Here is a 25,826-nt window from a genome sequence, read left to right on the forward strand (position 1 = left end):
CCTCCCTATCGGTCCCAATCCAGTGACCGACCTTTTTCTGGTTTTGCTCTGGGGAACTCCATGGAGTGTCTTTATTCTATCCACCTCATCTCATTGGCGTTTAAAGATGATAGTCAGAATCTGTGCCATAGTTTCTGAGTTTTAGCACTTTGTTAGAATGTTATAGGAGACTTGGTTGATTTTTTTTTTAGCAAAGCACAGCAGAGCCAGGATCAAGAGGTCGCCGAGTTTTTGCTAGATCTCTAATGTAACAAAGGAAATTGCACTGTAAGCAACAAAGATAGTATCCAAAATTGGTTTGAGAATTTGTGTAAATTGTTGTTTGTGTGGAAAGATTGTGCAGCTGTCAGGCATGGAAAGAGATTGTAGGACAAATGCTGTTTATGTTGTGGTTTATTGGGAGACCATAGAACCATCAAATCCCCAGAAGGTTTAAAGAGACCATCCAGCCCTTTGAGTGTGCACCAATTCTCTGAAAAAGCACCCCTACTTAGGCCCTTCCCTCTACCCTCTCCCCGTAACCCCATGCATATACCATGGCTATTCCACCTAACCGACACATCTTTGGACAATGGGAAGAAACTGGAGCATGCAGAGGAAACCCACACGGACACAGTGAGAGCATGCAAACTCCACATGCACAGTGGAGACCGGAATCAAATCCAGGTCTCTGGCACTGAGAGGCAGCAGTGCTAACTGCTGTACCGTCATGCTGCCTGGTACTTGGCAAAGTGAAAAGTAGGGTGGTATAAGTAACAAGAGAATGGTCCACCTGAAATACCGGGGGTCCCGGCAGCTAATTGAATTAGTGAAAATAGCTTTCCACTATTATATCAAAATGTCAAATATCTTGACCCTGCTCTCACCTGAAAATCATGTAATTGCAAAATATAGTGCACCAAATAAAAGTCGCATTCAATTACATTAATTTTTGCTATAGTATCCTATTTTTTATTGCTGAAACATTTTGCTCATCCAAAATAGGATTGAATTTTGTCACGCAGCAGGTAATTTAAATCAGTGTTTCTGCATCCTATCTAAGGTTTGGCAGCTTTAATCAGCTGCATTGTTTCGGACCCAGAGACAAAATCTTATCCCTATTCCAAGGCAATCAATTCTCAGATTTCTGTCCTTCTCGAAGGAACAGCTCCACAGGGGGGATCCTTCAATAAAGGTCATATTTAATTGCTGATTCCTAAAGAATTGAGCACCTTGCTCATTTGCGACTTTGGGACCAATTCCAGAAAGGGAGTGTTAATTTTTCTGTGAAATGGCTAAAGGAGGAAATGCTCAGGATATTACTTGCAACTAAAATGCTTTTGGCACCTTCCCAAACTCCAAAAATAAGCACTACTATAATTTATTTTGGCACAGAGGGAAATTTCAGCTTTTGGAAATGAAAAAGCAGCCTCCTGTCCAGAAGACTTTATTTGCTGTATCCTCTTAATTATGAAGTGCTTTGAAATGTCTCCCTGTACGCAGTGCAAGGTGCTCTTCTGTTCTGTAGAATTTGGCACCCATGTCCGAGATGCTGATTCTGATCATCTATGCAGTCATCCAGTTTAAGGGAAACACTTGGATGTCTGGATTTTCTTATGATTAAATAACACTGGTGTGATTCAATCTAACGGGAACTTTGAAATCAGAAGTTCACTGATGAATCATAGGGGCAGAATATCCATACATCAACCTATGGTGTAATCTCTTCTCAGCATGTTGAAGAATTTCAGTCAAGCATGGTACTGGCTGGCATTCTAATTTAAACATAAAATTATTGCTGGTCTTTACTGAAGAATGTACATTTGAGAGTTGCATAGGCAGCCATCATATACGCTTAGAACCTGAGCAACATGCCACTTTTCAATAGTGGGTACTCTTTTGATTTGGGTGTCTCCCGCATTTCTCTTCCAATCCCAATATGTTGCCTCATTTGAAGTTCAGATAGTTATGGCACTTTGAGAATATTAGGCAACCTGATCTAACTTCCCTGTTTGAAAATAATTTCAAAAACTGCAATATATTGGGCAGGTGAAAGAGTCCTCTTCTGGTCTGAAAGGAAGACAAATGAGCTGGCTGTACCAGCATTTGCTTTAGAAATAATCTCACAAGCATGGTCTTTAATACAAGGTCTCAGAAAACTGGGTAAGGCATTTAGGGACTAAGGTGAGGAGAAATGTTTTTGCTGAGGGTGGTGAACCTGTGGAATTCTCTAGCACAAGGCTGTGGAAGCCAAATCACCGAATATATTTACGAAGGAAATAGATTTCTGGACTCTAAAGTTGTTGAGCGATATGGGAGGGAAGGCAGGATCAGAGTTATTGAATTTGATGATCAGCCATGATAATGAATGGCGGAGTAGGCTCGAAGGGCCGAATGGCCTACTCCTCCTATTTTCTATGTATGTTTCTATGTCTCTGTTTCTATATGGCGGGGGCAAAAGAAACAAATGGAATTTGACTATTTCTCTGTTGGTATATGAATCTTCATTAAAGACCATGTTTGAATGACTATTTCTGAAGCAAATGTGTGTATATTCAGTTCATTGTCATTCTCCCGATACAAGAAGAGGAACGTTCCAAAGTGCAACCTCCTACTTGTTTTTTGTTCAAACCAGAGCCCCTGACACGACCCCAATTGAGGCATGAACACTTGCAGCACTCACTATTGTTATGGCGTACATAAGACAGCAACATCTGGCATTTGGGCATGTGAATTTAAACCAGAAAATCGGGAGGTTATTGTCAAAGATGCCCTGCTCCTCCATATGGTACACAGTAGCTCACCCATGGCCTTGGCTGTGAAAGAGAAGCAATGGTATGCATTTGGGATATTGAGCCCTTAAAAATGCACTTAGAAGTGTTTGCCAAGCAACACCTTCAACTCTGAAGATGTAATTTTGCAAGTGTGAAGTCTCATTCCTTCAATAGTTAATTGGTGTTAGAAATTTTAAAAAAACATGACTTTGTTCATCTCTTTCAATCCCGTCTGTTTCCAATCCATGATTTAAATCTTAAGTTATACCTCCTGCTTTACACTTCCTAGGGTAGCCTGTGCATGTCTATTGATTAAAGAGCCTCGCTGTTTCTTGGCCTGCTCACAGCTAGCCTGTAGAGGGTGCCACGCTGTGTTAAACACTGGATAAGAACACGTTAACACTCAAAAGCCTGCAAAAACATTGACAGCACCTGTCGGCCATGTCATTGTCCATAAAATCCAAATCACTATTAACCTAATACTACTCAGGTTAGATATCAATGTGGAGGGAATACCAACTCTCCTCACAATTAATTTGATTCCATTAAGGCCCCACCATTAAATGATAATTTAATAAGGAAGCAGATATAATTTTACCGTGAATAGTATGTTTCATTATACTGTTGACAAGATAATTTCCTGGTCTTTTTAAACTTAAAGTACTGCAGTTCATCTAGGTCTTTTCAAAAAGGAGCATATTTTCACCCCATCTGGGCCAATTACCCAAACGTGACTTAGTGCTAATTTTACACTCTATGCCAGATGACACAATGAACATTCACAATTTAACTGGGTTATAATTGAGCCGATAGCCAAGGACTGTTGAGTAAACAGTTGACTAATCCTCTCCATGCTTCCTCTCCCTGTTTCATTATTCTGTTATGGTGGGTATGTACGAAAAGGGAGAAAACCAGAAGCCTTAACTGTACATGGCAACGTCAGTTTTGCTTTGAGTCAACCATTCCTTCATAATGTCGGATCGGACCAGGTTTGCTGTTATAAATACTCACTCTTGAAAATTTCAATTGCTCCAGCAATCCCAGCCCCTATGAGCACAAATTCCACATTTCACTAACTTTCATGTAGAAAAGTGCTTGTTGATTTTACACCTGTAAGGCTGCGCTTAGCTTTTACAATTGCACCCCCCTTCCTTCATTTCCCCCACATAAGAGGAAATAGATTCTCCATCTTCACCTTACCAAATCCCCCTCTCTTTTTAAACACCTTGATTTGATCAGCCCTCAGCTCCCTGAACCTGCGCCAGTGCAAACATGAGCCACGTGGCCATTTTCTGTGCCATAATTTTTAATGGTCCTGTGGTTAAATACAAGCCAAATTTATGCAACCTATCCTCCTGATGCCATGGCAATACCATTCAAATCTGTGCTGCATTCAGTCCAAGCCAGTATATTTTTCTGAGATTCAGTTCCCAAGCACTCCACATGGAATTTGAGAGATTTTTTTGCAAATTGGGCATCCCTTCTTCACTTTCAAATTCAAGACTCCGAGATAAAGGCCAACATTTCATTAACCTTTTTTGACCGCAGTCTGTACTTGTGCTGTTAGTGATTAGTATGCAAGGACCTTAAATCCATTTGCTCCACCACAGTTTCTAGTTTCACCATTCAGAAAATATTGAAATTGTTTTTTCAAACCTAACAAAGAAGACCCACACCCATGTTGAACTCAGTCAAACATAGTTTTTCCCCACTTTTTCATTTGTCTGTGCCCCTTTCCATCCATGCAACTGGGCGGCACAGTGGTTAGTACTGCTGCCTCACAGCACCAGGGACCCGGGTTTAATTCCCGGCTTGGGTCAGTGTCTGTGTGGAGTTTGCACATTCTCCCCATGTCTGCATGGGTTTCCTCCCGGGTGCTCTGGTTTCCTCCCATAGTCCAAAGATGTATGGGTTAGATGGGTTGGCCATGCTAAATTGCCCCTTAGTATCGAGGGGCTAGTTGGGTAAATGCATGGGGTTACGGAGATAGGGCCTGGGTGGGATTGTGGTCGGGGAGACTCGATGGGCTGAATGGCCTCCTTCTGCCCTGTAGGGATTTTTTGAAACTCTATGAAACTTCTGTGGCTTCTAACTTGTGTCATCAGCAAAGCTTGAATATACAACTCTTTATTCATCTGTTGTTAAGTGAATATATAATTCACTTCAGTTACGTAGATAGAGTGGAGAAGTTGGGACTGTTTGCCATGGAGAAGAGAAGGTTGAGAGGAGCTTTAATAGACGTATTCAAAATCGTGACTGGTCTGGACTGAGTCGGCAGAAACTCCTCTGCCATTTCCCATTCCTCATAACTACTGAATAAGAACATAAGAACTCGGAGCAGGAGTAGGCCATCTGGCCCCTCGACCTGCTCCGTAATTCAATAAGATCATGGCTGATGTTTTCGTGGACTCAACTCCGCTGACCCGCCCGCTCACCATAACCCTTAATTCCTTTACTGTTCAAAAATTTATCTATCCTTGCCTTAAAAACATTCAATGAGGTAGCCTCAACTGCTTCACTGGGCAGGGAATTTCACAGACTTCCCCAGTTTCATTCTCTTAGGGCAGTGGTTCCCAAACCTTTTTCACTGGGCCGCACTTTCGGAATAAAAATTTGCTCACGCCACACCGAATTTTTTGTTGATAAGAAATACATTCAAAAACAACTCCGAGCAGTGCTTGATTCATAACATAGAACACAATTACTTTATAATATGATCATGGGACATCCAGAAAGTATAAAACAATGCTTGTTTAAACCATGTTTAAATGTTTCTTTGATTGTCCTTGAATCTTCCCGCCACACTTGCCATCCTTTCTCGCCGCACCAGTGTGGCGCGCCGCACCCTTTGGGAACCACTGTCTTAGGGACTAATGCTTTCTTCTACTCCTCTCTCCCTTTTAATGCACTTAAAAAGCTCCTAATGTCTGTTCTTGCGTTTCTTGCTAACTTGCCTTCGTGGTTTATTCTCTCCTTCCTGATTATGTTTTCGTCCATCTTTGCTGCATTCTGAATCTATCTCATTAATCTTTGCCATCTTATGTTTTAATACTCTCCTCAACTTCCTTGGTTATCCAGGATCAGTTCTTCCTCTCCTTGGTGTCTTTCCTCCTTGGTGGAAGGAACCAGAGGGCACAAGTATATTGGCAAAGAACACATTGGCAACATGAGGGAAATCATTTTCGCACAGCAAGTTGGTAGGATCTGGAATGAACAGGAGGCAGATTCTGTTGAGGCATTCGAGGGAATTTTATTAATCTGTGGGATGTGGGCATTGCTAGCTAGACCAGCACTTATTACCCATCCCTAATTGCCCTTCAGAAGGTGGTGGTGAGCTGCTTTCTTGAATTTTACAATCTGTGGTTTTGGTAGACATAGTGTTGTTGGAAAGTATTTTGACCCAGTGACCATGAAGGGAATAGTGATATAGTTCCATGCCCTTGGAGAGGACCTTGCATGTGGAGTGTTCCTGTGCATCAAAAGTGATATGGGAAAAAGTCTTTGGGGTGGGGGGGGAAGAAGGGAAAAGAGTGGCACGAAGTGAATTGCTCAATTGGAGAGCCAGTGTAGAAACAGTGGGCAGAAAGGCCTCCTTATGCATTGTGAACAATTCTGTGACCTGCCTTGCCTATTCAAGGAGCCTTGGTGAAGTTGCTGCGGCGCATCTTGTAGATGGTACGCACTGCTGTTAATACATGTCAGTGGTGGAGGCAGTGAATTTTGAAGGTGGTGGATGGGTTGCCAATCAAGCAGGCTGCTTTGTCCTGGGAGGTGTCAAGCTTCTTCAGTGTTGTCGGATCTGCACTGATCCAGGCAAGTGGAGAGTATTACAGCTCATTGTAGATAGAACATAGAAAGGCTACAGCACAAACAGGCCCTTCGGCCCACAAGTTGTGCCGAACATGTCCCTACCTACTAGGTTTACCAATAACCCTCTATCTTACTAACTTCCATGAACTTATCCAAAAGTCTCTTAAAAGACCCTATCGAATCCGCCTCCACCACCACTACTGGCAGCCGATTCCACGCATCCACCACCCTCTGAGTGAAAAACTTACCCCTAACATCTCCTCTGTACCTACTCCCCAGCACCCTAAACCTGTGACCTCTTGTGGCAACCATTTCAGCCCTGGGTAAAAGCCTCTGAGAATCCACTCTATCAATACCCCTCAACATCTTATACACCTCTATCAGATCACCCTTCATCCTTCGCCTCTCCAAGGAGAAAAGACCGAGCTCTCTCAACCTATCCTCATAAGGCATGCCACCTAATCCAGGCAACATCCTTGTAAATCTCCTCTGCGCCCTTGCTATGGCTTCCACATCCTTTCTGTAATGAGGCGACCAAAACTGGGCACAGTACTCCAGGGTGCACTGGTTGGGTCAGCATTTATTGCCCATCCAGAGGACATTCAAGAGTCAACTACATTGCTGTGGATCTGGAGTCACATGTAGATCAGACCAGGTAAGGATGACAAGATTCTCTCTCCCTCTGAAAGTACATGTGTATAGTGAAACATAAAGGTCCCTGGCAGTGACCTTGTATCGCATTCTGCTCGGCAGGGATTTAACCCTTTCTCTTTGTCACCTGCCTTCCAACAAATTGCCATGTCACAGAGTTACCCAAAGTTATGTATGCTTTCAATTTTTTTCTAATAATCTCATTTGTCAAACTTCAAGTACCTCCAAAAGTTCAAACTGATAACATCCATAGACAGTCCCCTACCTACTATGTTAGCGATCACCTCAAAAAGATTTAACTAGATTAGTTGATGTGACCTACCTGTGACATTCACACTTGACTGTTTCCAGTCATCTGTTAGTTCAAATGCCCAATGGCCCTGTCTCTGATAGATCGCAGTAACTTTCCCACCATTACTGTTAAGCTGACAGGTTTCTCTCCTTCTGAAAACAGAGCAACATTATTTGATTTGTTGTTTGAGTCCTGGATGCTTTGAAAAGCCTTAACTAACCCATCTGCAAATTCTTTGCCTATTTCTTTTAATATCCTGAGATGGAAGCCGCCAGTTTGTGGAGGTATGTCCTTCTTAATTTCCATTGCTTCTTCATTTCCCTCTTTTTTGCTTGTATTACTTGCCTCATAAAAGTTTGCTACACAAAATGTGGTGTTTTGGGGTAACATTTGAGAATAGATGGAGGATTGGTTTGCTAGCAGAGAGCAGGGATAAATTGGTCATTTTCTTAGTTGGCAATCTAGTGCAGTGTCATAGGTATCAGCGTTCGGGCTTCAACTATTTGCAATCTACATTAATTACTTGGATGAAGGGACCAAGTGTTTTGTAGCTAAATTCACTGATGGCACCAACATACATAGGAAAGCAAGTTATGAAGAGGATATAGAATCGGCAAAGGAATATAGATTGGTGAAGTGAGTGGGCAAAAATATGGCAGAAGGAGTATAATGCGGGAAATGTGAGCTTGTCCGTTGTGGCAGGAAGAATAGAAAAGCAGAATGTTATATGGATGGCAAGAAGCTGCAGGATGCTGTGGTGCAGAGGATCTGGATATCCTGGTATATAAATCACAAAAGGCAAGCAGGTAGGAATTGATTGGGAAGATGAATGGAATGTTGGTCTCTATCACAAGGGGAATTGAAGAAAAAAGTAGGAAAGTGTTGCTGCAGTTGTACAGGGCCTTTGTGAAACAGCTTTGTGTACAGCTATGGTCTCCTTAAGGAAGGATGTAATTGCATTGGAGGCAGCTCAGAGAAGGTTCACTTGTCTTATAAGGAAAGTTGAGCATGCTGGTCTTATACTCATTGGAGTTTAGAAGAATGAGAGATAATCTTGTTGAAACATTTAAAATTCCAAGGGGTTTGCCAGATTGGATGCTGGGAGGATGTTTCTCCTTGTGGGGAAATCTAGAACTAGGGGCACATTTAAAAAAATAAACTGACTTCCATTTAAAACTGAGATGAGGAGTAATTTTCCGAGAATTGTTAATCTTTGAAATTCTCTTCTCCAGAAAGCAGTAGGGGCTGAGTCATTGTATATATTAAACGCTGACAAATTTTGGATTGATGAGTGAATCAAGGATTAAGGAGCAGGCATGGAAATGAATGTTGGGTCACAATCTGATTCCAATAATATTGAGTGGTGAGGTGGACTTAGAACATAGAACATTACAGCGCAGAACAGGCCCTTCGGCCCACGATGTTGCACCGACCAGTTAAAAAAAAACTGTGACCCTCCAACCTAAACCAATTTCTTTTCGTCCATGAACCTATCTACGGATCTCTTAAACGCCCCCAAACTAGGCGCATTTACTACTGATGCTGGCAGGGCATTCCAATCCCTCACCACCCTCTGGGTAAAGAACCTACCCCTGACATCGGTTCTATAACTACCCCCCCTCAATTTAAAGCCATGCCCCCTCGTGCTGGATTTCTCCATCAGAGGAAAAAGGCTATCACTATCCACCCTATCTAAACCTCTAATCATCTTATATGTTTCAATAAGATCCCCTCTTAGCCGCCGCCTTTCCAGCGAAAACAATCCCAAATCCCTCAGCCTCTCCTCATAGGATCTCCCCTCCATACCAGGCAACATCCTGGTAAACCTCCTCTGCACCCTCTCCAAAGCCTCCACATCCTTCCTGTAATGTGGGGACCAGAACTGCACACAGTACTCCAAGTGCGGCCGCACCAGAGTTGTGTACAGTTGCAACATAACGCTACGACTCCTAAATTCAATCCCCCTACCAATAAACGCCAAGACACCATATGCCTTCTTAACAACCTTATCTACTTGATTCCCAACTTTCAGGGATCTATGCACACATACACCTAGATCCCTCTGCTCCTCCACACTATTCAAAGTCCTCCCGTTAGCCCTATACTCAACACATCTGTTATTCCTACCAAAGTGAATTACCTCACACTTCTCCGCATTAAACTCCATCCGCCACCTCTCGGCCCAACTTTGCAACCTGTCTAAGTCTTCCTGCAAACTACGACACCCTTCCTCACTGTCTACCACACCACCGACTTTGGTGTCATCAGCAAATTTGCTAATCCACCCAACTATACCCTCATCCAGATCATTAATAAATATTACAAACAGCAGTGGCCCCAAAACAGATCCCTGAGGTACACCACTTGTAACCGCACTCCATGATGAATATTTACTATCAACCACCACCCTCTGTTTCCTATCCGCTAGCCAATTCCTGATCCAATTTCCTAGATCACCCCCAATCCCATACATCTGCATTTTCTGCAGAAGCCTACCATGGTGAACCTTATCAAACGCCTTACTAAAATCCATATATACCACGTCCACTGCCTTGCCCCCATCCACCTCCTTGGTCACTTTCTCAAAAAACTCAATAAGGTTAGTAAGGCACGACCTACCTGCCACAAAACCATGCTGACTATCACCTATCAATTCATTACTCTCCAAATAACTATAAATCCTATCCCTTATAATTTTTTCCAACATCTTGCCGACAACAGAAGTGAGACTCACCGGTCTATAATTCCCGGGGAAGTCTCTGTTCCCCTTCTTAAACAATGGGACAACATTCGCTAACCTCCAATCTTCTGGTACTATACCAGAGGCCAACGACGACCTGAAGATCAGAGCCAGAGGCTCTGCAATCACTTCTCCTGCCTCCCAGAGAATCCTTGGATAAATCCCATCCGGACCAGGGGATTTATCTATTTTCAGACCCTCCAGAATATCCTGCACATCCTCCTTATCAACTGTAATACTGTCTATTCTACTCCCTTGCAACCCAGTGTCCTCCTCAGCTATATTCATGTCCCCTTGCGTGAACACCGAAGAGAAATATTGGTTCAATGCCTCACCAATCTCCTCCGGTTCCACACATAACTTCCCTCTGCCATCTATAACTGGGCTTGAAGGGCTGAATGGCCTACTCTCTGTGTCTTACTTATGATTAAATTCACTGTTGCTTATTTTAAGGCTCCCTTGTATGTACCACTCATATTTTGCGCAGTTTCTCTATTTGAGATGGTACAAAATACTCATTTAAGTCTGGGGTGGGGGGGAGCGGCGGAGGGAGAAAACTGGCGTAAGAGTTCCAGGGCCAGAAGAGGGCTAGGTAAGTGTAATTTCTAAATTAATTTTTGAAGGCTACTCTGGAGTCGCAGGAGAACAGAAGTTCTCCTGGACCGGAGCCTTTTTTGCTCAGACAGCTCTTCCTTTCTTTGTGACCACAGTCAATTCTGACACCGCAAACCATCGCTTGACCTGCCTCCTTCAAATGGATTCACACCCTAAAGTTAATATTGGGACCTGTATTTTTAAAAGTGCTCATTTAAAAAAAAATTGAAGAGTGATTTACTTGTCAGTTACTGCCCTGTTAAAACTGTTCAATAGTAAAAACATTTGGGTTCAAAATAAAACCTGTTACCTGGTAACAGATACTTTGATATTGCTGACCTATGGCGATCTGCCATTTGGTCAGCTCTCACTTCAAAGAACCACTGTCTGAGAAAGACAACAGCAACATGGAGATTGTTCTGCAGAACTTGGATGCTGGCCAGGAATTTCCAAGCCGGGAAAAATCTGATTTATGAATCACAATGGTTACAGCACAGAAGGAGACCAGTCTGCAATTGTTCAGTTTAATATACATTGTTTTCCCTTAATTTGAAAAGGTGCAGCTCTAGCATTTATTTGTATATAAATCAATTTATTAAATGTTGAAATAAAGGAGGGGAGGGAATACAAGGGGGTAAGGGATACCTGCTAACTAAAGTACAGCAGTGCTCTCCTTCACCTGCCCTCCACAAATGAGTATGAATTCAAAGGAATTGAGAAAGATATTTAAATTAATGAACTTCCTGTGGAGACCTGGCATTTCACTGTCCTCTTGCAACAGTTCTGTTCCAATTATAAAGGAATAATGCATTTGGGGGCACCTTCCTTAGAGATACTCAGAGTTTTGATCTGGATCAACTGACGGGATTGGGGAGGGGGTGTTGTGCGGTGGGGAGACAAAAGCAGGGAATGTAAAAACAAAAGCTGAAAATGCTGGAAGTAGCAGTCGGTCAAGAGAAGTTTATGGGTATTAATGCGTATTTCACTACTATGATCTTTCCTTGAGTTAAGTGCCTCCGTATAGATGTGAAAATCTGTTTGGAGTTGGTCCTGTGTTACACTCAGATGCGTCAAGAATATATGTCATTGCCCTGCTGAGCCAGTTTATTTTAAGAATCTTGACAAAACTAGTTGAAGCCGTGGTACTCTCGACTGTTGATTTTATCTCAGCTCCCTCGCATCTATGGGCTCACTCTTTAAGATATGGAGATGCCGGCGTTGGGCTGGGGTAAATACAGTAAGAAGTCTCACACCACCAGGTTAAAGTCCAACAGGTTTATTTGGTAGCAAAAGCCACTAGCTTTCGGAGCGCTGCTCCTTCGTCAGGTAAGTGGGAGTTCTGTCCACAAACAGGGCATATCCAGACACAAACTCAATTTACAAAATAATGGTTGGAATGTGAGTCTTTACAGGTAATCAAGTCTTAAAGGTACAGACAATGTGAGTGGAGAGAGGGTTAAGCACAGGTTAAAGAGATGTGTATTGTCTCCAGCCAGGACAGTTAGTGAGATTTTGCAAGCCGAAGCAAGTCGTGGGGGTTACAGATAATGTGACATGAACCCAAGATCCCGGTTGAGGCTGTCCTCGTGTGCTCACTCTTTAAGGCCAATTTCCAAACTTGTTACTGTTCAACTAAATAGAATGAAACTGCAAAATGAGTGTGATCAATGAATGATACTGCCAGATGGAGGCCAGATCACGTAATCCATATAGAATACAGCGTGCCCAGCAAATAGTTTAAAAGCAGTGGTAAACCATATGACCAAATTGATCTCTGCTGACATCACTTTCTGGTTTTAGCATGAGTCAAGACCTTTTTAAAAAAAGGAAGTGAATATCCCTATTTTCTTTTGGCTGAACTATAATAGATGTTGTACTGATCATTTAAGCGTTGCTTTCCCATGCCATTCATCTGAAAAGTAGTATTTAGTAAGCTCCTTAAATCTGTGTCAGAGTAAGAGTAGTTTTCAACTTTTAACGTTTGAAATATGGGTGCAAAAGCAGACCATTTCCTGCACTGTAAAACTAAACCTTATTATTGGACTATTTTTGTGTTGTTTAGATGTGTTAGTAGTCAGTCTGGAAGGACAATTGGAAATAATTTCCAGAGACACAATTAGCTCAAGGTCAGAATGATTGACTGTGAACTGTTGATTAGAGCCAATTATTAAGTGACAAATTTCTTTGAGCCCAGAATGAGAAATTCTGTAGAAAATCAATAATAATTAAGTTCATTGCCCTTTCAGCTTCTTTTCCCTTTTGCTTTCATAATGGGCAGAATGTGACAATTACCAGTATGACAGCATGCTGTGGATTTGTCCATACAATCTCTAAATAGCCATAATGTGGCCAGCAATAATGTTATATATTTATGGTTTTATATTTCAGCTTTATTATATATTCAAATATTTTATTCCTCCAACTTTTGTTACTTTGTTTGAATTGCTAGGCAAGGCGGGGGGATGGTGGCATAGTGGTAATGTCACTCAACTGGTAATCTAGAGTTCCAGGCTAATACTCTGGGAATGTGGGCTCAAAACCAGCCGCGACAACTGCTGGAATTTATGTTGTTATATCAATAATTGATATAGTTATCAATATCAGTTGATAAAAATCTGGAATCTAAAGCTAATTTCAGTAATGGCAGCCATAACAAATACCATCAATTGGTGGAAAACACATCTGGGAAGGAAATCTGCCATCCTGCATGTCACTCCAGGCCCACAGCAATGTGATTGAATCTTAACTGTCCAGTGAAATGGCCTGGCAAACCACTCGGTTCAAGGGCAATTAGGGATGGGCAACAAATGTTCACCTTGTCAGTGGCAACTGATCAAAAATAAGAAACAAACATTTATTGTGGGCGTATTTTCCCATGTAAGTGGTAGGCCTGTGGAAGGCCCTGGTTGGCCACTTGATCATCACTGTAGGTGGTCCTATGTGTTCCACAACTCATTAGGATGAGGGTGACAGCTACTCCTGGACATCACATGTCTGCTGGTCCCAGGCTGTCTCTGCGTCAAGTGGTCCAGTGAATTTCTGGGCCCAAAGAAGTTATGCAACTGGTAGTATGGCTTGGAGCCCCCCCGGATGACCTGTAGGACCACTTTGGTACATGGAAGTGAAATCTAAACTCAAACTGGTTGCAGCATGGATGACGTACTTTCTTGTTCAGTCCAAAATTGGAATACAGGACCCCGGTTCAAATAATCAAATCAACTGGGCAACAGCCCCAGGAGGCTCTGGCTGAGATCACAGGAAAATGATGATAAGTTCTGGCTTGAGTGGGTTAGGTAATTCCCCCAGCACACCCCCACAAACATGCACTACTCCTTTACAGATGGTAAATTCTTCTCAACTTTTTCTGTTCACCAAAAACATCTTTGTACATTGATTAATGTACAGTGACTAACTAGAGGAAAAATTACAATGTTGATGTATATATGTGTATTTTGTGAGCGAGTGAGGAAGGAATCATTCCAATTAATTTACATGGTGGATTTTTTCCCCAGTTTTGGAAATTAACATTTCAAGCAAAGTACTCTTAAAGCAGTTCCTTCACAATTGTTTTTATAATTGTTTCCAGTTTTGAGAAGACAAGATATTAACTTTTCAAGGGGTATTTGCATTCTGTGTATTTCTTGTATTTTAACATAGATTTAAAAATTGACATAGCAAAATACGACCATTCAGCTCCATCGTACTTATGCATGTCTTGGCTCTTTAATTGGAACTGATGAGTTCCTTATTTTCCTGCTTTTCCTGATTTTAAATGTTCTTCCTTTTGAACCACATGAAACAATATCTGCACATGAATTTTCAGTGTATTACTTTCAATGCTTACTTTCAGAGCAACTGTTAGCATGTATATTTGTTCAAACTTTGGGAAAGTATCTTTCGACTTGTTGCATCTTCTCGCATTGTTTCTGTGGGGAGAGAATGAGCACGTTTTCTTTTTATTTCCCAGCATCTGCAAACATCCCTCAGGGACCAACTTAAAGGGATGTGAGTTGACTTCCACCAAATCTCCCCCTCCCCTACCACCACACCACCCTCTTTCCATGTGATGACCACCTCCAGAAGGCCTGGTTCTGACAGTAACTTACTTTGCAGTGTTTGACTGCAGCATCTTTCCTTTTACTTTCTGCTGTCAAGTCAGCAGTTTTAAACTTATCTAAAATCAACTCATTGAATTTGTTTTGTGCTGCTGAATTAATTAACAGTTTCAGTTTTTTTTTGCATTAGCCTACAGATGAAGATGAGGAAACAAGAGTGTATCGTTTGAAAATTGAGGAGCAGAAAAAACTCCGCGAAGAAATCCTGAAACAGAAGGAACTCCGACGTCAGCAACAGGCTGGTGCCCGAAAGAAAGAACTGCTTGAACGACTTGCACAACAGCAGCAACAGCCGCCTGCTGCACAACAACCATCACAACAACAACTAGTAAATATACCACAGGCTCCTCAGAACATTAACACGTCCACACTACAGGCTGTAAGCCTAGTACAACCAAACATAAAGAACAGACTATTCACAAAGAAACCAGGCTTGGGAGTAGGAGCTCAGCAGCAATTCATTAAAACTCATCAAACTGGAAATATTCTGCAGATACAGGCAGAAATAAAAAAGAACCTCAACCAAGCCAAACAGGTCAGACCTGCACCCTTAAATCAACTTCCGTTTTCAAAAATGATCCCGTGTAAACCTACTAACATACCAGGGTCGAGTATGCAGCCTGGGAAGATGACTGTTCCTGTAGTCAAGGCCCAAGAATTAAAGCCTGGTGTAAAACGGACTGTAATGCAAAGAATGAACAGTGGAGGAGGGGATGGGCCTCACGTTAATCCCAAAATAAGGGTGCTCAAGCTTCCAACTATGGTAAGACCCAAGTTTCTTTGTAACGGTGCACATGCAATTGGTGCTAATTTTGAAAAAAGCAAGTCTTTGATTACTTAGTTTACCCAAGTCATAGTTGTATGCATATTGCAGATGTTCTGCCTTTGTATTTTAATGTTACATCTCTTTCTTATATGCCTGCAACATTTGGTATATGTTAATGTTGGATGATAGAACTGTTTTCTGAAGATATATCAACGTTTTTGATTTGATGGTGAATCAGCTTTAAATCTATTTTTTTTTGCCAGAGGGTGTTTCTTGTAGAAATGCAAAATAATCTATAACAGCATGCGCCCCAAAGTAAAATCTTCTGTAGGTAAAGCCCATGTGTACTAATTAAACTTTTGACTGATCTTAATAGTACTTCAAATGATTTAGGGTTTTGTGGCTTAGGGTTGAAGCAGAATGTTAAATCTGCTTATTTTCCCATAACTGTCATCGGGATTTGGACAGAAGTCTGAATTTTTTTTTTGCAAGTGGTAATAAAAGCATTGTATCACTTAATAGATTCTTGTCTTGCAAAGTCTGCCGGCAGCTGGATTGGTGGCAGTACCTTTGACAGGCAGTGTAGCCTTTTTATAAAGGGAATCCTTGCGATGCTGCCCGGGAAGCTGCACTGCTGTCGTTCTGTGTACTCTGACAATGTTATCTTTTCTCTCCGTACAGAGTATCAAATGTCTGTCAGGAATACAGAAATTAATTTAATGTCACCTGACGTGCAATTAATCTTCAGAGGTTTTCATAATACCTGTACAGAAAGAGTTGCCAGTTTGCAGGATTTGGATTTCGTGGCTTAGTTGTAGATAAGGGAAATTAATTTTTCATCAGGGTTAGTACAGGCTAGCAGGACCACAAAGACTGCAGCAAATGGATGGGGAATTTGCCATGTGTTGTCACTCCAGAATAATGGTACTTAACATTTGATAGGTGTAATCAAGAGAGGTGCAATTCTATAAAAGGGGATTAATCAATTTGCACTGCTGAATGTGGTTGGTGTTATCACCTCTTGCTTGGGTTTTAGAATAGAAATAAGATTTGATCAGTCAGATTTTGAAGGACTTGTGGAAAAGATTTTCCCCTAGACAGAACTGATAGAATTTAATAAAAACACATTAGTGCGCTGGCAGATGTACGCAGTTCATACTCGGAGAGTTCGTATTTGCTGAATTTAAATCATGGATAATTTTTTTTAAAGGGGTGCAAAGGAATTTCTAAAGAGGCAGTCTTTTTTTGGTATTTACAGAAGCGGGTGTTTCTTTCATCATACAGAAAATGCTCTTCTGAACGTACATACAAAATACGAATAAGGAGCAGGTCAGCCACTCGGCCCCTCAAGCTTGTCCCACCATTCTATAACAGCATGGCTGTTGTGATTGTAACCTCAACTCCACATTCCTGCCTATCTCTGATAATCTTTCAACCCCATGCTTATCGAGAATCTATTTACCTCTGCCTTAAAAATATTCAAAGACTCTGTTTCCACTGCCTTAGAGTTCCACAGACGCTCAACACTGAGTTTTTTTCCCCCTCATCTGTCTTAAATGGGCAACCACGTATTTTTAACCAGTAACCCCTCGTTCTAAATTAGCCCATGAGAGGAAATATCTTCTCCGTATCCTCCCTGTCCAGTCCTCCCAAGATCATGTATGTTTCAGTCTGAGCTCAAGCAGATATAAGGCTAGTCTGTCCAGCCTTTCCTCATAAGGCAGACCACCTGTTCCAGGTACTAGTCTCTGAATGCATTTCTATCTTTCCTTAAATAAAGAGACCAATACTGTACACAGCACTGCAGCTGTGACCTCACCAATGCCTTGTATAACTGCAATGAACGATAAAATTCAATTAGCGTTGCTAATTGTTTGCAGTACCTGAAGATTAACTTTTTGCGATTCATGCACAAGGCCACCAAGGTCCCTCTTCATCTGAGCTCTACAATCTCACCATTTAGATCATGTGATTCTTTATTCTTCCCATCAAAATGGATAAATTCACATTTTCGCACATTATGCTCCATTTGCCAGATTTTTGCCCACTCACCTAACCTATGTCCCTTTGTAGCCTCCTGATGTCCACTTCACAATTTACTTTCATACCTATCTTTGTATCAGCAATTTTAGCAACCATACCTTCATCCAATTCAATTATATAAATTGTGAAGAATTGAGGCCCCAGCAGTGATCCCTGTAGCACCATTTATGCCAACCGTTTCCTGTTAGCAAGCCAGTACTCTATCCATGCCAATATATTATACCCTACACCATAAGCCTTAATTTTCCACAATAACCTTTGTTATGGCACAGTATCAAATGCCTTATGAAAATCTAATGACAGTACATCAACCCTGTTCCCCATTACCCACATCATGTTACTACAAGAACTCCAATAAATTGGTTAAACATAATTTTCCTTTAACAAAACCATGTTGACTCTGCCTGATTACTTTGAATTTATCTAAGTCCCAATCTCATGGAACTTTTGCTGAATCTAGTGAATTTTGGAAAATTAAAACCGACACATAATCTAATTAGCCACTTCTTTTTAAGCCCCTAGGATGAAATCCATCAGGACCCAGAGGCTTGTGGGCCCACAGTTCTGACAATTTCCTAAGTACTACTTCCCTGGTGATTGTAATTTTCTTGAGCTCCTCCCTCCCTCCTTTCAGATTGTTGATTTACCACTATTTCTGGAATGTTAATTTGTACCCTCTAAAGTGAAGATCGCTACAACAAACTTGTTAAATTCACCTGCCATCTTCGTATTTCCATTATTAATTCCCTGGACTCACTTTCTATACGACCACTTGTCTTAATATCTGCAGAAACTCTTACTTTCTATCTTTTCTTGCTAGATTTCTTTTGTACTCTAATTTTTTCCACTGTATTAATTTTTTCGACATTCTTTGCTGTTTTTTATATTCTGTCCCATCTTCTGACTCATCTTTGTGCAATTATGTTTTTTCTTCAGTTTGAAACTATCTTTAAAGTTTTTATTTAACCATGACTAGTGGGTCCTCCCCTTGGAAATTTTTCTTTCTTGTTGGAATGTATCTATTCTGTGTCTTCTGAAATATCGCTTTATAGGATCTCTACAGTGCAGAAGGAAGCCATTCGGCCCATCGAGTTTGCATTGACTCTGACTGAGAATCTTACCCAATCCCACCCACTGCCCTATCCATGTAATCTCACTTATTTACCCCACTGATCCCCCTAATCTACCCTTAGTGTCCAGAGATGTGAAGGGGCAATTTTAACATGGCCAATCCATCTAATCTGCACGTCTTTGGACTGTGGGAGGAAACCAGAGCACCCGGAGGAAACCCACACAGATGCAGGGACAATGTGCAAACTCCCCACAAACAGTCACTCAAGGCTGGAATCGAATCCGGGCCCCTGGTGCTGTGAGACAGCACTAACCACTGTACCACCTTACTGCCTAAATGTCTACCATTGCATTTCTATTGACTTATCCCTTAACCTATTTTTTTTAAATTCATTCACTGGATGTGGGCATCACAGGCTGGACAAGCATTCATTGCCTGTTCCTAATTGCCCTTGAAGGTGGTGATGAGCTGCTGCCTTGAACTGCTGCAGTCCATGTGCCATTGGTATTCCCACAGTGCTGTTAGGGAGAGGGTTTCTGGATTTTGACCCAGAATCGCCAATTCACTCTGCTAGCTTTATTTCATGCCCTCATAATTGCCCTTATTTAAGTTTACAATGCTAGTCTTAGACCCATTCTTTTCTCCCTCAAACTGAATGTAAAATTCAATCACATTATGATCACTGCTATCTAGTGGCTCCTTTCCCACGTGGTCATTTATCCTATCTCGTTTCTCAGTTCCAGGTCTAGTACAGCCTGGCCCCTGGTTGGCTCCAGAGTGTGCAGTTCTAAGAAACTATCTCAAAAGTATTCTGTGAATTTCATATCCAGGCTATCTTTGCGCACACAATTTTTTTCCAGCTTGTATGTAGATTAAAATCCTCTATGATAATCACTGCATCTTTCTGGCAAGCTCCCACTGTTTATTCCTTGATGCCCCATCGTACTGTGTGCTTAATATTACAGGGCTCTTCTACAAGTGACTACTTGCCTTTATCATTCCTCATCTCTACCCAAACCACTTCTACATCCTGGTTTCCTAGATTTGGGTCATCCCTGTCTATTGTCTTTTATTAACAGAAGCACCCCTTCACCTTTTCTGAGCTTCCTGTCATTCCTAAATGTCACATACCTTCAATATTCGGGTCCCAATCTATGCCCTCCTGAAGCCATGTTTCTGTAATGGCTCTCAGATCATGTTGATTTTTATCTCTATTTGTGCTGTCAGTTGATCTGTAAAGGTACCTGCAAAACTTGATAGCGTACAAAAAATACACAGCTATTGGGCCCAGGCAGTTTCTGGGATTGTTTGCTCTCCATGCAAATAACCCTAATCACAATGAATCACCGCTTCCATATCCCTTTAATCCATTTCCTCTCATTGATTTATCCAAACTGAGCTTGAAAGTTGACACAGTTTCTGATTCATACACTATTCCGAGAAGTGAAGTCCATAGCTTCACAATTCTGTGTTAAAGGAGCTTTACTTTCCCTTGTCTTTGAGGGCTCAGCTACTCGAAATAGTCTGTTTCTATAGAACCAACCCCACCCTTTCTTGATTTAAAGAAAATGTATGTTTTATTTTGATAGTTTTAAATGTTTTATTCAATCACGATTTTGAAAATCTGAAACTATTACTATACTTAGTAAATTATAGCTTTTTTTCTGCTATAATGCAAAGTTCTCAATATTGTAAGATTGCACTAGTTTTTGGATTAAATGTGCTTGTATTTAATAACTGCCCTGTACCATATGGACATAAAGATCACCTCATCTTTCCCATCCCCCAACCATATCACCACAGCCTGGGAAGATTCAAATGGCTTGATATCTTTATTTTGCCAGTTTAAAAAAGTTAATTTACTTTCTTTCTTAAAAACTTGTTTTTTAAAAAATTGAGGAATTGCTTCAATTAATAGAGTGGTCGGTCAGTTAAAATTGTTAATGTCGGGGATCTCTGTACCTACACCGAAATAGTTGTACAGTAGAATGGGAATAAATGAATAGAATCAAACTTGCATGTAATTAAGCAATCTGCAAAGCCAAAGCAATGATCAACAATGCCCAGCATAGTAGAATTCAATAAAAATCTGGAATTAAAAGTCTATTGATCATGAAAACATTGCCGATCGTCATAAAAATCCATCTGGTTCACAGATTTCCTTCCCTGAAGGACATTAGCTGTCCTTACCTGGTCTGGCCTACATGTGGTTCCAGATCCACAGCAACTTTTAAATGCCCTTTGAAATGGTCTCGCAAGCCACTTAGTTTAAGGGCAATTAGGGATGGCCCAGCTAGTGTTGCTCGCATCCCATGAATAAATTACAAGGACCCAGAGCTGAGCTTCCATCCCTGTAAGCTCTCCAACACAAAAAGCATCTCCTTCCACCTTGCTAATAATGTTACCTGGCCCCATCTCAGACTCAACCCATCTGACACTGAACTCCATTTCCATGTCATTGTCATCTCCAGTCCTCTCCCATCATTCATCCTCCATCTTTTACTTTCCATAAACAGCAGTCCACCCACAATTTTGCCTGTGTCATATGCTTATCCAACCATTACCCCCATCATTGTTGTGTTCTATGTTGACTCTCACTTCTTCCCGGCAATCTCCCTACAAGCCTGCCTGGGCTCCCTCTGATCTGTATCATAAACATTTGCCATATTTTGCTGGCAGCTGAGCCTTGAGCCTTTTTAATTACTTTTCATGTATAGTATTTTCCAGTTGAGATGAAGGACTTGTCCATGAGACATTGAAGGTAATTTTAACCTAGCTGTCAGGACAGTAAACTGACTGGATCAGAGAGTGAATTTGGGGAAGGTGCAAAATCAGCATTGTACCAGATCCTGTCAGTTTTCAGATGGGTGGATTATGGTAAAGTTACTTCCATTCACTTGGTCTCTCCACAATTCCTGACTCTGTATTTCCACCATTCTCTGTTTCTGTTTTCTGTTCTCAAACTTCTCACTGTGAATCCAGCGATCCAATCCTGATTATCCTCTGTCCAACTTTTAAATTAATCTAGGAAAGCACTATTAATGTAGAACATGTATTTTTTTAATTGGCATAGGCAACAGAAACAGCATGCTATTTATCCTGACTAACAAATAAAAATCTAACCCCGAGAGTATACTGGCAGTCTGAGAATACTAGTTTGATACTATGCTGTAAACTGCAAAAATAAGCAACAGATTATAAAATTTGTACAAGCAGAATACTTTTGGTACCTTGTGGTGCAATTTGATATCTGGCAAAAAAAAAACCTCACTTTGGAAATGTACTAATCATATTATTGTTCACTATGCATAAGCAGGTCATTATTTTAATCCAAGTATCTATTTATTACAAGACTGTTCCTTCAGCTGGTATGCATTAATTAGGTGGCTTAAAAACTAGGAATAGTATTGAGAGAAACAGAAAATGTTTGAAGCGCCATGTATCAACATACAAAAGAATTCTTGCTTATGAAGATACTGAAGGTAATTTGTTTAAAATCAGAAGTCTCAGACGAATTCCATTGTCTTGGCTACAAACTCAACACTTTGGCACTAACTCCGTCCCCCTCCTCGGCTCCTATCTCTTGCTGAGCCAGGCTGTTCGCCATCTCAGAATCTTTATTTACCCTCAAGCTTGAGCTTCTGATCGCCTATCCTTGTCATTTGCAAAGATGGCACCGTTGCATCCCCTATTTCCATTCCTCCCAAAGCCCACCTCTGTCTGGAGCCCTTCCTGTGTTTGTCACCTCAACATCAATGATACTAACGCCGATGCTCACCTGGTTGGCCCTCTATTTCAAACTCTGTCTTCATCTCATTCAAAACTCCTCCTGAATGCTTACCCACACTGAGCCGCATTTTCCCATTTTAACTACCTGTCCTTGATAACACTCCTGGACTCCTGAAGATTTGCTTCAGATGCTCATTGGTGCTTTTGTACAAGGAAGCCAATGCTCAGAAATGCATCAGAAGATAAAAAAATGAAGTGCATTTTCTGCAGGAACAGAAATGAGTGTTCAACAATAATATTCACTTGTTAAAAAAATAAAACCTTTGTTTTCTACTAAACCAGAATCAGAGGTGTTGCTAATTCCAGGTTCTGTCTGTACGTGGGGAAAAGCTGAAGTAGCATTTTGAGAAATTATCTCCATTTTATTTGAAAGACTTTTAGAAAAAGCAAAGAAGCCCCCAAATCCTCAGTCAGGTGAGAGAATGTTACCTCAGCTGATGAACAAATTGCATTCTGCTCCAGATGCACAGATGTGATTAAACCCAAGTGAAAATACTCAAGTTGAACCCCAGGCCTTTGATGTAATTTGAGGATTTGATATTAAAAGTATAATTAAGGTTTAAAATATACAATAAAAATCAGTTGGTAAATGTAATCATATTACTTCGAGATGTGATTTTCTTTTGAGCAGTAGAAATTTTCTTAACTTTTTTTGAATTTTGAATGATTCATAACCAGTAATTATTTTAAATATATATAGTTTTCTAGTTATAAAATGTCTATTTAGTTCTCCCACGTGAAGTGTTTTTCACGTTGAGGTTGCCATGAGAAATGTAACAGGGAGGACTGTAAGTAGACAGTGTTCAAGGTTTTTAATGAGATTTGCAGATAGTTATTGCAGGTAAGGGAGCAGTGATAATTGCAAACTCTGCACGTCATACTGTTTGATAGGGTTAGACTTTGTACTGTTATGGTAGATTTGAATTAAATTGTTATGGGAAACACTAAGGGAGTAGTATAAATATATTTTTTCACCATTTTTACAGTACCCAACTTCTGTAGTTGCAGAGTGAGAATCCATGTCACTGACAGCTCCCCTATACTGCTCCAAAATTACCATCTTCTTCCTGCATGACTCTAAACAGCGAAAGCAGCAATTATAGTATGTTAATAACTGATACCAGCACAGGTAAGGATGGAAACATGCAGCCTTCTGGTCTGTTTATCTTGATACTGCACCAGATGATGCCTTTTACCCACCAGGCCACCACAGAGCTGTTGTTTACACCCAAACTGGGATCATGATATAGTCAGGATGTTGTCAACCCTACATCAGAATTTAGGTGCTCAGTTGATCTAACTTGCCTGTCAGCGGTGATTTTTCAGAGGCAACACAGATTTGGGTTCCTTTTTGGGTCCAGATGGAAGCGACCAGACAATGTTTATATGCAGTAGTGTTGAAAATTGCTAAGTGGTTCATTTCCATGCTTCAGAGCTGTAACTGTGGGTGAGCAACATGTTAGCAGTGAGGGAATTAAAATATGTCCGGGGGATATTTATTGCCCTCGTTACAGGCAAAGGAATCTTTTGCTTTCGTCCTGCAACGTGCATTTAAATTATCACATCGTCTTTGTGTAGATGGAGTGAATGCATCTGTAGTATATTTTTCCAGTTTCTGCAAGGTCATACTGCATTTAGCACATGGTGAGTGGTAAAAGGTTTTGTGTTGAGTGAAGACACTGAGCAGCATGATGCTGTGTTCTTACAGCAGGGGAGTGAGAACACTGGCTTTTCTCATCCTGAAGTCCAACTTCAGCAGCGGCAGCACCAGCAGCATCTTCACAAACAGCAGCCTGTTCGAAAGGTCACATTGACAAAAGGAGCCCAACAGCAGCAGCAGCGACCACAGCAGCAGCGGCAGCAATCTGTACCACAATTGTTAGGAATGACAACGAATTCAGCCATTCAACAGAACAGGGTGAGCACATGTATTTTTCAAATACTATAAATGCAGCTGCCTTATGCTGTGATGGTAGAACAGGCCCTCAGCCACAAAACAGTAAGAGGCTAATTGTCTTAAATCCATTAACCCTTCTTAGTATTCAGCTCTTAAATTTTGGTAATTAACTATAGCCTCTTTATAGGGAAAGGAGTCTGGATCGGCACTCTTCTTTCTCTCCCTCTTCCCTTGCCCCCAAAAGATACTCCTCTATTTGCACAGAAAGAAATAATCACAGCAGGTTGACTGATGTTTTAATGAAAATATTTGTTTTTTTTTTTTACCTGTTACTCTTAGTGATGTCACCATCAGAGAGCATCTGTCTCCATGAGAAGCAATGGATGTTCCTACTTTATGCTACCTTGAGAGTTGCTCACTTGGCAAACAAAGTGCTCTCCCATGTCTTCCCTCTGCCACTGATAGCAGTTGGCAGATTGAGAGGGAAGGAATACCTTAAAACATTGGGATATTTTGCACCTTTGCTGTCTGGTCAGTAATATGGCAGAGTGAATGCTGCTGCCAACCCATCGCATAGTTCTCCAGTTTTCATTACATTGAAACTGGGTTATGTTGAGCAACATATTGATTAGACAATGCACCAACATGTGTAGCCACTATTGTAGTGTGTCCCACAAACAGCAATGAAATAATGTTTTAATGATGATGTTTTGAGGGTTGAATGTTGGCTGGGAGTGTGGGAGAATTCACTTGTTTTTCCAGTCGTGCCATGGGATCTTTTACATTCATTACAACAGTGACTATGGTCATGACCTTATGCCTTTTAAAAATAACCATGGGTTGGTGCCATTTCCGGTTCCCAACCCCACAGTTTCTGGCACAGTGCCCACTGACATGATTTTCCGGAGGCTGACCTCTCCGTCTGCCACCTCCACATTGACCATCTCATTGAGCACAATGGGCAGTGACCCGAGGATGCAGGCCCAGTCAGGATTCCTGCAGCCTTGGGAGACATAGCCCCATCAGCAGAGATGGGTGCTGCTACTGCAAGATGAGGACTTCAACTTGAAGTTCCTTCTGAAGAGGTCTGTATTTTTTGAAAATAAAATGTGACCACAACTGCAGGCCTGTCCATGACAGGGAAACTTTTGCTGCTTCCGGCCTGCCTCCAGCTCGATTGACTGCAGGTGGAAACTCGTCAGCCCACTGACCTAACCCCCTTCCCATCCACCTTTCTCCCCTGTTTTTGAGCCTGCTTCGTGACCGGAATGATTCTGTCCTATGCATCAAAACATGAAAGTATT

At 41.3% G+C, this 25,826-nt stretch overlaps 1 protein-coding gene across 5 annotated transcripts in view; it reads left to right on the forward strand.

Annotated features, from left to right (window-relative positions):
* The window catches only part of rbm33a (RNA binding motif protein 33a), a 173,088-nt gene that overhangs the window by 116,457 nt on the left and 30,805 nt on the right, over positions 1-25,826 (forward strand). For 3 of the 5 annotated variants that reach the window (XM_078232269.1, XM_078232286.1, XM_078232260.1), the window contains 2 exons: positions 15,086-15,718; positions 24,334-24,543. In XM_078232269.1, the coding sequence (XP_078088395.1) occupies positions 15,086-15,718; positions 24,334-24,543 (843 nt within the window). The remainder of the gene's footprint in view (positions 1-15,085; positions 15,719-24,333; positions 24,544-25,826) is intronic. The other 2 variants (XM_078232278.1, XM_078232295.1) reach the window with 2 other exon arrangements.

The sequence above is a fragment of the Mustelus asterias genome, chromosome 2 (genome assembly GCF_964213995.1).
Source record: "Mustelus asterias chromosome 2, sMusAst1.hap1.1, whole genome shotgun sequence".
Lineage (NCBI taxonomy): Eukaryota > Metazoa > Chordata > Chondrichthyes > Carcharhiniformes > Triakidae > Mustelus > Mustelus asterias.